Source organism: Asterias rubens, chromosome 19, assembly GCF_902459465.1.
Source record: "Asterias rubens chromosome 19, eAstRub1.3, whole genome shotgun sequence".
In the NCBI taxonomy this organism is placed as follows: domain Eukaryota; kingdom Metazoa; phylum Echinodermata; class Asteroidea; order Forcipulatida; family Asteriidae; genus Asterias; species Asterias rubens.
The window spans coordinates 2,499,459-2,513,035 of NC_047080.1; the positions used below are offsets into that span (position 1 = coordinate 2,499,459).

General features: G+C 40.5%; 2 protein-coding genes across 2 annotated transcripts; one reads left to right on the forward strand and one right to left on the reverse strand.

Moving 5' to 3' along the window:
* Positions 1-36: 36 nt before the first annotated feature.
* Positions 37-4,801, forward strand: LOC117303206 (sialidase-1-like). Its single transcript, XM_033787344.1, has 6 exons — positions 37-212; positions 919-1,108; positions 1,599-1,861; positions 2,767-2,949; positions 3,530-3,749; positions 4,580-4,801. Exons 1-6 carry the CDS (start codon positions 108-110, stop codon positions 4,783-4,785), a joined length of 1,167 nt encoding a protein of 388 aa, XP_033643235.1. The 5' UTR covers positions 37-107; the 3' UTR covers positions 4,786-4,801.
* A 1,424-nt stretch (positions 4,802-6,225) lies between these two features.
* LOC117303503 (general transcription factor 3C polypeptide 5-like) lies at positions 6,226-12,452 on the reverse strand. The gene is made up of 8 exons (XM_033787727.1): positions 12,300-12,452; positions 11,137-11,395; positions 10,538-10,761; positions 9,589-9,777; positions 8,935-9,142; positions 8,300-8,478; positions 7,784-7,985; positions 6,226-6,792 (listed from the first exon to the last, which is right to left on the reverse strand). Exons 1-8 carry the CDS (start codon positions 12,450-12,452, stop codon positions 6,542-6,544), a joined length of 1,665 nt encoding a protein of 554 aa, XP_033643618.1. The 3' UTR covers positions 6,226-6,541.
* Between the last annotated feature and the right edge of the window lie 1,125 nt (positions 12,453-13,577).

Genomic DNA, 13,577 nt, shown 5'->3' on the forward strand with positions numbered 1-13,577 from the left:
AACGGCTGTTTTATGCACTTGCACAAAATAATCAGCCAAACATTGCAGTGTTGACGTCCAGCGTCAGGAATGGTGTCTATCATTTTTCAACAGATTATTCTCTCGAAATGAGGGCATCACTTCGCCAGACTGCTTATGGGACAGTCGTTCCTCTACTTCTACTTCTGGGGGTTGTACCTGCCAGTTTTGAGACGTCAAACTTGAGCTTAAAGGTACAGTTTGATGGTTTGATCATCATCAGAAACCAGACAAATTTCGTTAGTTACTTTTCTTTTGAGTTGAGAATGTCGGTCATGTGAGCATCACGTGACAAGTATTGAAGCATATCAATGCAGGGGTCGATTTCACAAAGAGTTAAGACTAGTCCCAACTTCGGACCAGTCCTAGGAGCCTTACATTTTACAGTTTCTAGAAGTGCCATCCCCATTAATTGCTACCCAACATAAACAGTGCATTACGCTTTCAGGTAGCCCAGGTTGGACTTTAATAAGTCCAACCTGAAAGTCCAACCTGAAAGTCCAACCTGGGCTACCTCAAAGCGTAATGCACTGTTTATGTTGGGGTACAACTAATGGGGATGGCACTTTGGTATTTCTAGAAACTGTAACTATGAGGTTCATTCTGCTATCGTCGGAATGATTCTCATAGTTCTAGGAGTAAATTGGAATCCTCCGCTCCGTTGCATACAACTTACAAGTGTATTAATACCCTCTGCCATCCATTGCATACTTCTACTTCTACTTGTATACTCGGTAGGGTCCATAAGACAGGACGTAAAGCCGACAGAGTGCAGGGTATAAAGGTCACATATCAGGGCTAGCAGAGTCCAGCATGCGTTTCAGGGGGAGTCCAGCATGTGTTATTAAAAAGTTTCATTCCCATCATTCTTTAAAAGTATTCCTGCTATGTAAATTTTAGGTCAATCCCTACATTTCAGCTGAGAAGGTTCTTTGGAGGGAGGGAGATGCGAGCGTCAAATCCTACCGTATCCCTCTACTTAGCTACACCCCAAAGGGACACCTCTTGGCCGTAGCTGAGGCCAGGAAATATTCAACTTCTGATGCTGGTCCAAAGTTTCTGGTCGTACGTCGATCGTTGGACAAGTTTGGTAAGCTTGATTTGTCAGTCCATAGTTTTTTTTTGTATTGAGTCAAGTTTTTTAGTATGGTAACTTTGGTTGGAGAATCAACGTTCCAAGGTGTCATCATGATAACTTTTGTTGTAAAACAACTTTCATAACCCACTCCATCCTCAAGAACCAACACCTATCAAGTCATAATTCACCAATACTGCAAAAGCCTGGAATGCACTCCCTTACTCAACAACCAGCATAGCCCCACTTAGTTAAGGTGTACACTTCAAACAAGAGGCACGCATAAGTGCAACTAGGAGTTCCTCACTCCTGACCCAAATTCATTTTGAGTGTTGTTCCTAGAAAGGAAATGTTCAATTATTACATCAAGATCAAGGCTTGATACATTTTTTTTGTAGCAATCTGAATGCAAACTGTTTTGTCTAGGCACCCTTGAGAATATTTCATTGGGAAATCTTCAAGTGGTCTCTTCATTTTAACCTTAGAATCTGTTTTTCTTTTGCAGGGGACCAGTGGGCACCGCAACAGGTCGTCGTTGACGATGGCTACCTCATCTTCGATGGCATCAACCTCGGCGCTGTCATTGTCGACGATGAAAAAGGCGCCATCTTCATCATGTACTCAATCTGTAACCATCATGATCAGTGCAACGTTACATCGACGATGTTGGTAAAGAGCTATGATGATGGAGTGTCGTGGACCAAGGGGGAAAAACTACTGGGTCCAGGCACATGGATGTTCTCACCAGGTCCAGGCTTTGGCATTCAGGTAAACTCTTGTTTGTCCACGGATGAGATTTGACAAATGTGAAAATTCCTGAGAATGGCTTGCAGGCAAGGGTTTCCCTTATTCTTCACCTAGAACAAATAGGTTGAACATTCATAATTGCCAAACTACAGACTTATACACTATGCCAACTACTTTTTTCACCCTTTAGTTGCTTTCCTGGCACGGTTGGCTTGTGCGTAAAGCGCTCGCCTCTCACCAAGGTGACCCCGGTTCAATTCCCGGCCAGGGCGATATATGTGAGTTGAGTTGTGCATTGGTTCTCTGTTGTGCCACGAGGGTTTTCCAAACCATCCGGTTTTCCTCCCTCGGGAAAAATCAAACACTTTCGATCTTTGCTGTGCTCCGTGGTCATAATGGGTTGATGTGGCTGGCAGCTGAATGTGCCCTTGCATGCCTGCTTCTCGAACACGTTGTAGCCGCGTCCTTCGCAATTCAGCTCTTAGCTGCGAGTAAGGATGATTAGCCCCCCAAATTATTAATTATTATGATTACTTTTTTCATGAAATTTGAGAAAATCCCATTTCTGTTTGTACAGATGATGCTAGCTCAATAGTTGTACATGCCTTCTAGCATCTTAGTCTAATAACAAGAACTCATTACTTTATTGAATAGTGTTTCCTGAAGAAGTTACACAATGCACAGAATGCTAAGTGCAGCTGCATGTGTTCTGTCCAGGGAAAGAGAATTTAACCGTACTTATTTTTCCAAGCCACTAGTAAAAAAAAAAAGTTGAAATAGACCTGTGCAAGTGTTGCATGTTGAGTTTGAATATGCATGCCACATTTGGTAAAGAACTCGGGATTGTCGCCAAGGTTTAATGTTCAAAAACAATAAGTGCTTTCCCTTAATTTGCTTTATTTGTTACTTTTTATTCACCCGTTCAGAAAAAATACGCTCCCAATAAAGGCAGGCTTATCGTTTGCGGACATGGCAGTCTAGACAAGGACGGCTTGTACTGTCTGCTGAGTGACGATCACGGAGCGACGTGGCGATGGGGTGGATCTGTGATCGGGCTACCATTCGGTCTTGTGAAACAGAGCGGAGACTTCTTACCAGATGAGTGCCAGGTAAGGTGTAGTTGAAAGTGACACTCAAATACCCTAAATTGAAGCGCAGTGGATGATATTGAATGATCAAATAGTAGGAGGGTTGACTGTGGACTGATCACATGTGTTGATACATTCAACACCATATTAATTTGCAGGCTTGCATATTTTTTCTATCATTCATAACCACTGTGGATGATGTTAAATGGTCAAGATTATAGTTTTTTTCAACAAAAGGGGCATTATGAATGGGAATAAAAGAGTAGAGGCTCGGTCTTAAACACCAGTTTAAATTGTTGCATGGTCGTAGCCATGCAATAAAGGACCAAGCCAAGGCAAGGTCCATTATCATCAACCACAACCTTTCAAGGTTTTAAACAGCCGTTTAAGAACTCATCCCCAATCTTTCATTCCCCTATTCAAAACCCCATAAGTGGATGAGATGAACTCATTGCACAGCATTCAACAAAAACCAGTATCTAGGGCGCTGTACTCCTGTCAAAAATTTTTTACTGGCTAGTACAACCGCAGATTTTCAAACCAGAGTACATAGCTCCAGTTACTGGGTCTAAGCATTTCATGTTTATTTTTCCAAACACAGCTAGTCGAACTGATGGATGGCTCTATCCTAGTCAACATACGTAACCAGAACAGCTACCACTGTCACTGCCGTATGGTGACTCGAAGTTACGACGGAGCGGAAACCTTCCCGATGGAGAACCTGTACCTGGACGAGACGCTGATTGAACCAGCATGCGCCGCTGGAATGGTCTACCATAAAAATGTACTCTTCTTCAGCAACCCAAAAAGTACTACAGAGAGTAAGTGTTGAATGTACCTCAAAGTTATCTTTCCTGAGTTCAATTTAAAGGCAGTGGACACTACTGGTAATTTCTCAAAATAACTATTAGCATAAAACCTTTCTTGGTGACGAGTTATGGGGAGAGGTTGATGGTATAAAACATTTTGAGAAACGGCTCCCTCTGAAGTGACATTGTTTTTCAAGAAAGAAGTAATTTTCCACGAATTTGATTTCAAGACCTCAAGTTTAGAATTTGAGATCTCGAAATCAAGCATCTGAAAGCACACAACTTCGTGTTATTATCTCATTGTTATCTCGCAACTTCGATGACCAATTGAGCTCAATTTTTCACAGGTTTGTTATTTTATGTTATTTTAAAATTGCTGTGCCCCTTCAAGAATGCAATTCAAGGCTTGGAGCAGCCAAGAAAAGGAACAACTTGCCGTTATTCCTTGACTTTAAATTTGAATAATGTCTGCTAAAATGACTTGCTTAGTTACTATGCACCCTTTACATTTGAACTCCTCTGACAAGTGAGACAGTTGCTACGCCACGTGACTAGGGGCAAGCTTTTGTATAGCAACCTCCAGGATGAGCAAGCCCTGGTGCCATTGGGCCATACACATCCATTCAGAATTGTGTATGGGTGTTCACCGTCTCTAACCTAGCTACGCAAATGCTTGCCCCAAATCCCAAAATGCAAATCACGTTGCGTAGTAACTGTCTCGATAGTCTGAGGAATTCAAATGTAAGTGGTGCATCGTAATTAAGCGAGTCATTGTACCAGACATTATTCAAATCTAACTCGCAAATGGCTTATTGACTTAATTTTTTATTCATCCATTGTAGGAGTCGATCTGAACCTGAGATGGAGTTATGATAACGGAACGACCTGGGCCGATGAGTATCAGATCTGGAATAAGGCGAGTGGGTACAGTACTATGACGGCACACCCGGGCTCAATGCCGTACATCTTCATTCTCTTTGAAAAAGGCATACTGTCATACTTTGAGTCCTTAACGTTTTTAAGAGTGAGTTTATTTGAAGATGTTTAAAGACAGTGTACACTATCTTGGTGAATCTCAACATACGCATAAAATAACAAACCTGTGAAAATTTGAACTCGATCAGTCATCGGAGTTGCGAGATAACTATGAAAGAAAAAAACACCCTTGTCACACAAAGTTGTGTGCTTTCAGATACTTTATTTCGAGACCTCAAGTTCTAAACTTGAGGTCTCAAAATCAAATTCAGAGGGAGCCGTTTCTCACAATGTTTTATACTACCAACCTCTCCCCATTACTCGTTACCAAGTAAGGTTTTATGCCAATAATTATTTTGAGTATTCACCAATAGTGTCCACTGCCTTTAAATGGACCACAGTTAACTGGACTTCATTTAAAAATTCGTAATGGTAGAAACGTTCCGTGGTCTAGTGGATTGCATGCTAGAGTAGGAACTTCCTATCCTGACTTTTAAAGTCTTTCTTTTAAATGAAGTATGAAAAACATTTGGATTTGATTTGATTTTCTTAGAGCGGGTTTTTTAATGTGGTTGATATTTTTGTTATGAGAAAAAAACTAATTTAAAGTTAAATGGTCAGACAGTAGGAGGGTAAATGGATATGTGAAATAATTGAAATTAAAGTGAATTTAAAAGTATATATCTTTTTGTACAGGTGAATGTTTATTATAATGAAACACCCCAACTCATACTTTATGTACAACTATTTGTTTTACCTGAAAATGTATTTACATTTTCACATAACTTGAAAGATATTTGTACTTTCTGATTGTTTATATCTGATGGTCATGTTTAACAAATTGGCACCGACATTTTTAGTGAAATTTGTACGCTTTTTATAGAAAATATAAATCCTCCTGTAAAAAAGAATGTTGCTCAAAACATCAAGACTCAATGTCAAAACAACCTAAAACCAACATTTCTTCCTGGTACAAATTTAAATCTCACGGTTTTCGTAAACTGGCAAATTTGCCTTTTCATCTTACTGGAACAATTCAACTGGTAACTTTCAGACAGATCTTTTTTGAAATTGAGTCATTTCAGCAAATTATGTATCTATATTTGTGCCTCATTTTCTAAAGAAATAAAAGAAACATTTTAATGCAATAAATTAATAAATCGTAAATACAAATTATATGCATTAAAAAAGGGGAGCAAAATAGTCATTATGTTTTAACCTGTGTACATTTTTTGTTTGTTTTGCCTTTTACTGTTAAAACGTAATCATTTTTCTTTTGAGAATATCATTTCCAAACTGAAACCTTGTCTTGGCAATGGAAATACAAGAAAGGTTCTCAAACTTAGTACCCGGATGTGATGTCCCCTAAAAAAATATGAGTAAACACTCGCCATGATTCGCAGAACCTTGGCCGCGAGGCACGGCCAGTACTCTGCCATGGTATGCTTGAGTCTCAAAATGCTTGGACTTTCAATTGAGCTGAATACAATGCTTAACAATAGTGGAATCCATCTTAAGCGCACAAGCTTGACAGGACAAGTACAGAGCACAAATTAAAGTGCAACCCACCCTTTCAAGGACAGCAGCAATGTATGTATGGGAGAGTACATCAATGCAAGATGCCAGATCACCCAACGTGACTCTGTTAAATTCTTGAATGGATTCATTAGGAAAGTCCAAAACAAATCAGTAAAGATGTTCATTTTACCGATTTTAATATCTTGATGAAAAATGGAGGAAAAACTCACAATTTTTCAGTGATGTTTCACCACTACACTCGTGGCTTCATCCGACTCGGGGCAACTCAGCACAGCTGGTTTTCTCTTATATCATGTTCCAGACAAATACTCCAAAATGTCCGTTTCCATCTCGTTTTCACTTTCTTCCTCGCCATCGATGTTTGCATCATCAATGGGTTCATCATCATTCTCTGCATCATCATCACCACTGTCTTCCTCCTCTTCATCATCTTCTTCATCTACTCCCTCCATCTCCTGGTCGTCCAGATCAACTTCTCCAATTGGAGACACTGAAGAAGGTCCTGGTGTCTCGCCTTCTTCTTTTGCTGCTCTTGATTTTTCTTTAAAGAAAGAAGCAAAGGCTTGGTGTGAGAGATCTTTCTTATGAGAAAGAAGCAAAGGCTTGGTGTGAGACTTCAATTGAATAAGAGCTGCCAACATTTGCATCTTGCAACCAGGGCCCAATTTCATGGAGCTGCGTTTAAAGGAGATTTTGTCTTGACAATTTCTTGCTTAATAGCAAAAAAAGACCAGGATACCAGCCATAATATGTACATGTGACATGGTATTTTGGCTGGTACCTGTAATTTTGCTGTACTTAGCTACTTCTTGTGCTACTATATGTGCTTTAAGCAGCTTTAAGAATGTGGGCCCTTGAGTGAGAAACTACTTCTAACAAAAACTACGTTACTTCAGAGGGAGCCGTTTCTCACAATGTTTTGTACTATCAACAGCTCTCCATTGCCTGTCACCAAGTAAGTTTTGATGCAAACAAATATTTTCAGTAATTACCAATAGTGTTCCTGGTCGGACAAACAATAAGGACTAGTGACTAGTCCTTATAGGAGATATTAAGGCTAGTCCCAAGTTAGGACAAGTAATTCGCCTTAACTCGAGATACATGTAAGACTAGTCTTACCTTTCTGTACCTACCCGATTTTGAGATTCAGTTTAAATCGGAAACAGAATATTTTATTTTTTTTACCCTAATATTAATTTCACTTTAAAACTTAATAAGTATTTATTTTCTATGCCTCCCACAATGACTATGCCTCCCACAATGACTATGTCAAAGGCACAAATGGGCAAGAGAGAGCCTGGGGAACCCATCAAAGCTTCTAACAAAACCTAAAACCCTTCAGCTTCCAAAGACGCTGCCCCTGTTGATCCCACCGGGTTGTGAGGCGCTACGCTGTCCCCATACACACACCCTCTCGACCATGCTCTCGACAAAATTAGCCGGCATCCAATTTGCCCTAGCTACAACCTTGCTGTGAAATCCACCACAGTGCCTTCAACAGAGAAGGTCAAAAGGTCATGAATCCCACTTACCTTCCTGTATCAGTGTTCTTTTTAGTATGGCGTTCATGAGGGACCTCAACTGGCACAGATCTTCAGTCTTCAGGTAGCAATCGTTCTCGCTAGTCGCACCTTTGATAAAAGCCTGAAGGCCATCATCCTTAATGTCACACAACTGGTAGAACATTTGGTTGTAGGCAGGGACTAGACCTTCCTTGAACAAGAAGTAGGATTCCTGACGGGGAAAGAGGGTTCAATATTTAACAAGAGCAGGGATTGTTTATGTTTCAACTCATGCTCTTCAAACAACAAGTCGTTTCAAACGAAAGAGTGCACAAGGTTCATAATGTTCATAATGGTTAAAAGTAGAACATGTCAAAAATTCTTATGCTCTCACCAAGAGCTCATTTTGTAAGATTTACAAACATTGAGACAATTTCACCAGGAATGTTGTTTTTTTCTGTCGTGTGAACGGGCTTAAATTTCATACTTACACATAGGATACTTTGGGGTTAAGCTAATTTTTGAGGTTCAACAGACCGTCTGTACCTTATCTACTGTTTTTTTAGCTTCTGCACCAGGGCTTGTGGTCTCGTTGTACTTGATGAAAGCCTGACTCCTCCTTGATGGTTTCTGGATCGACATCGGCAGTTGACGTTCATAGCTGGTCTTCTTGAAGCGATTATAATGCTTTCTGGACGACGAGGTACTTCTGCTGAGGAACATCGCTTTAAAAAAAATAAAATAGTTTTAGCTAAAATCAAGGAGGAAATAATTAACCACTTTTTGTTCACAGATATCACCCTTTTTAGTCCGTCTCTCTCAGTTATAAGTAACTTTTTCCCCCTCTTCCCGATACGGATTTTGACTTGTGTGCTTCCAACCTCTTGTGGTCAAATTATCCCCTTCCCTCTAACTCCCCCCCCCCCCCCCCCCCCACTGGGACACTATACACCCAGCAATCATATTGGTGACAAGACCCAAATATGACGACGATTACATACCAAATGCCAGCATAACGCAAATTGAAACTTCCCGATGCGCATCCAAGGGTTAAAAAAAAGTCACAGGAGTGGCGTGAAACACTACACAGGAGGTATGAAACTTACCTCAACAAGATTTGTGTACAACAAATAAAATAGCAATAATATTTATTTCAAACACTATACATTTATCACTCTTACCTTTTCGTATTCTAAAGTCCAACATTTGATACTTCAGAGCACCTGGATCCTTGCGAGGGTCGTAGCCGAACCGCACCCATGTCGCCCTCCATGGCCCGGTCATATAGTAGAAGCCGACTGCAGGCAGGAGCACCTTCAACTGGGGGTCTGTCAATGTGCAGTTGTGTTTCAATGCGTTACGCGACCAGATCGGACGCTTTTGAAAGACCTGACAGAGAAAAATGATGATAGAATAAGCCAGACAGCTTTGACAGAAGGATAAAGGAGGATTATCTTTCAATGGGCAGCTGTGATCCATTCTTGGAACTCGTCTTTCATCTCCATTGCACTCATAAAACCTTTCTTGATAACGGGTAATGGGGAGAGGTTTATAGTGTAAAACACTGTGAGAAACGGCTCCCTCTGAAGTAACGTAGTTTTCAAGAAAGAAGTAATTTTTACGAATTTGATTTCGAGACCTCAGATTTAGAATTTGAGGTCTCGAAATCAAGCATGTAAAAGCACACAACCTCCTGTGACCAGGGTGTTTTTTCTTGCATTATTATCTCGCAACTTTGATGACCGATTGAGCTCAAATTTTCACAGGTTTGTTATTTTATGCACATATTGAGATACAGCAAGTGAGAAGACCCTTAGAAAGAAATATAAAATCACCTGTACAATCTCTTCCATCATTATTTTAATGTCCTTGTTCTTCTCCGTGTATTTCTCGATATTGATCAAGGCTTCAGGTTTGGGGGCAGTAGGGAGATCTTTCTCCTCCTCAAATGCAACAACGTAAGTGTTGTGAGGTCTCCTCGCTCGTCCGCTGCCAGTAATGTTTGCGTCGAGAGTGTTTGCAACCTGTGTTTATAACAAGAAAAAATTTACCTTTCACAGCATGAAACCATGGACGCCTCATAGTGTGTGTTATCAGAGTAGCTCACAAGCCTGAGAAAACATGTAAACAAAGGTGGTTACTATGTCAACCAGAAACACCAGGGTTAACCCCAACTCTTCCAGGATGAGTGTACCTTGTAGGGTGTCATGGCCAAGCAGTTTAGAACAACAAATTCAAGTTCTGGTGGTTTAGTCATCGAGGTGTGGTTTTGAATCCCGGTCATGACACTACTCGGGGGTATAAATGGTACTGCGAGGGTAGAGGTTAATAGTGTAATAGGCTGTATAACTCCAGGGAGCCGAGATAGATTGGTGGTCTTATAGCATTCACTGCAGTTGGTTGCATCCAAGTTGCTTGTAAAAGTTGCCTCGTATGACAAGGCCCTTATTGTAAAAGGTATTTATGAATGGGAATCAAAGTGTGTTGAATTGGTTTTCAACTAGTGGTTTAAACCCGCCGAGGCCTGGTTCTTGATAATTTACCTCGACTTCGTCTCGGTTAAATTATCAAGAACCAGGCCTCGTTGGGATTAAACCACTAGTTGAAAACCTCTTCACCACACATTGATTCCCTTATCCACCAGGGGTGGAATGGTAGCAAAGCATCTTTCCCAAGGACACGACCGAGATTTGAATCCACACTCTGTTGACTTAACCACCAGAACTTGAATTTGATGCTCTTAACCCCTCGGCCATGACAACCTATACAAACTATAGTTATTACCTTATATGTGATACTTTCTGACGCTGGTAGCAGGTCTGGTTGGTAGTTGTAACTGGATGGTATATCCGTACGAGAGAAGACCGGGGGCAACATGAAGTGCGGAACATCCTGCTGGAGGAACGTGGTGTCCTTTGGCTCCTTTGGAATAATCGTATCGGTCAGGCTCTCCATTTTATTGGTTTCTTTGTTCTTGTGGATGGGCAGATACTGGAAATCACACAAACCTTCACAAAAAAACGAAAACAGAATACCGTTTCATAGGAAAGGAAATGAGATTGCGTCATGAATACAAAAACTTTGTAGCTTCTACAACAGCACTATGTTGACACAGTGGGGTAGAGCGGTCTAGGGTAAACTTCTGTACTTTACAGCAGAAATTGAGTTTGAATCCTGGTTGCGACACTTGTGTCCTTGAGAAACACAATTATCATGTTTGCTTCTCTCCTTGTAATACTAAACTTATAAATATACATAGTATTATCAGTTATTTATTTAAATGATACCTATAAGAGGCAGTTATCCGTGTTGGATATAAAAAAAATATAAAAAAATAAGAAACAATATTTGTAGAAATACGAAAGCCGGTACCTGGTACCAACCTTTAAATTTGTAAACCGAGTCAAGAACACCCACAAGCTCCGTCTCGTACTCTGCCTCCTCATCGACTATTACATCATCTGTGCATTCGTCCTCCTCCTGTGCTTCATTTCCCTCACTCCCTGCCTTCTTCTTGTATCTTTTCTTGACCCTGAGAAGGAGATTGGTTGCTTGGTGCCTACTGGCATAAAGGGGTCGGCTGAAGGGGTCGTCGGGTCTGAATTTCATTCCTAATTTCTTGTTGGAGCCTGCAGTCAAGATCTTCAATTATAAGAAATTAGCAATTTAGACTTTATTTCCCTCTAAATAAAATCCTTGAGAACCACAAATCAGAAAAAAGTAATACAATTACAATCCATTCAATGATGCAAGTCTTTAATTGTATTGTATTGTATAATTATGTTTTATTCCAAACTGGAACACACCCAATAACCCTGGGGGGGGGGGGGGCGGGGGTAACAATATTATAAAAACAAAATACAGTTAATGAATAAGTCATAGGCCTAATGAAAGAAGAATTTATTCAAATTTTTGCAAAACCGTGATTGTGGAAGTCATTTGTAAAGAAAAGAGAGAGCAAAATCCGAGGTAGCCAACAGAATCGACCCATCACGCAATGCAAACCTCATCGTTCTAGGAGTATGTCTTAAGTTGTGTTGTGTTTCATTTATAAGTATTGGCGATCGTATAAAGAAAATAATAATAATGCTTTTTATTTTATTTTTAAACAAACAACAGTACTGGGTGGGGACTGTGTACACATTGTTTACACATTTGACATACCATTGACCAATCATTTCAATTCCAGACCATAGCATTCCTCTGAATTTGTTTACCACAAGTATCCCTTTTTTAAACAGAAGTTAAGAACGCTACTTGATTTAACTAAAAGAAATCTCTACCAAACCATGGAGGTAAACCATTTGGTGAGAATTATGGTTGGTGTTCAAAGTTTGCGCCCGAGCTATCCTGCGCAATTATTATAATCATGCAAGGAATTACAGTATTATTGCCACGAAAAAGATGGCACACCGCGCGAATTCATAAAATGACGATTTACAAAGATTACGCGCACATATGGGTGAGAGACTGAGCGAGACTGGAGAGCATCCAAACTATGTAAACAATTTTTTTAAAAAGCCCCACTATTTGTTTCAATGCTTACATTTGAAATCGTTTCTTCACCACCAAGGGTCTTCAGCATTTTGTCTACATTCTGCACCCGTGCTGGAAACTCCACACAAACGAACCGAGGAAGTCCTTGTGCTGCGTTTTGCGATTCTCGAGCAGACGAATTTCCCTCCTCTGAATCCGCCATCTTGAAATGAACTGAACAGCCGGCCTCGTTCGAAATTTCTCGGCAATATATCAACAACCGTTTGTTGAACTATTTCATACAATGATATTGTAACAATGAAATAATTGCTTAAAGAAAATATAAATACTATGTTGTAAATTTTTAATACATTTTAAAGTATTTCAATTTAATGCGACTGATATATTTTTTACAAAAAGCGAACGAGGGTTATTTACTCATTCTTCCTTTCAACTTTCAAGTCTAGTAAGTTAAAAAAATAAAATAATGAGTGGCATGGACCCAATTTCATGAAATAAAAAAAAAAGGAAATGCTTTAGAACCCTTTTAAATGTACTCTTACGGTTCTTCTTTGTCACATTTTTAGGTTCATGACAACCTCGTCCCCAGGGTGTGTCGAGCAGTTACAAGGTTGACCGTGTATTATGCAATTGTGTCCACCATGCAATACTGTCCGCTCGGACACTTTTGCATGTGCAATACTGTATGTTGCATGTGCGTAAGCGAGCGTGCATGCACTGAACCTACGTATATGCAGCATGAATATTCATGTGCTTTATGATTGCAGCGAACGGCCGAACATTTCCCATGTCGACATGCACTTAAAGCTTGTACAAAAATGGGCGTTTAATTTACTGCAAGGACGGTTTTGCACGGGGGTGGACACAACTGCATATATGCAAATGTGTCCGGGCGGACACAATTGCATTATGCAGCAGCGTCCGGGCGGACGAGATTGCATATGCAAAACCGTCCGGCGGACATTATTGCATGGCGGACATTATTGCATGGCGGACATTTTTGCATATGCAATATTGTCCTCCGGATAGTATTGCATAGAGGGCATAATTGCATGTGACACCGGCGGCTAGCTGTACCTATGATGAATACCTATGAATATGGAACATATTCTAATATTTGTATAGCCTTGCTCAAGGCAGTCGCATTATTCGCTCCGAAAAGATGCCGCTGTAAACCCACCCGTATACCCTGTGCGTACGTACGACTACTGTGCACACAAGCCATCCGCACTCGTACACAAGCCATCCACACTCATACACAAGCCATCCGCACTCGTACCACTAATAGTGAACGGGGGCATCGTGTCGTGCGATGTTACGCACAGTG

Excerpts from the sequence above, each read along its gene's own strand:
- LOC117303503 (XM_033787727.1), bottom strand. The coding sequence starts at position 12,452 with ATGGCGGATTCAGAGGAGGGAAATTCGTCTGCTCGAGAATCGCAAAAC. Across the intron at positions 9,143-9,588 it reads TGATGGAAGAGATTGTACAG|GTCTTTCAAAAGCGTCCGAT; the intron begins GTGATTTTATAT and ends TTTCTCTGTCAG. Across the intron at positions 6,793-7,783 it reads AAGAACACTGATACAGGAAG|AAAAATCAAGAGCAGCAAAA; the intron begins GTAAGTGGGATT and ends CTTTCTTTAAAG.
- LOC117303206 (XM_033787344.1), top strand. The coding sequence starts at position 108 with ATGAGGGCATCACTTCGCCAGACTGCTTATGGGACAGTCGTTCCTCTA. Across the intron at positions 2,950-3,529 it reads TCTTACCAGATGAGTGCCAG|CTAGTCGAACTGATGGATGG; the intron begins GTAAGGTGTAGT and ends TTCCAAACACAG. Across the intron at positions 3,750-4,579 it reads CCCAAAAAGTACTACAGAGA|GAGTCGATCTGAACCTGAGA; the intron begins GTAAGTGTTGAA and ends CATCCATTGTAG.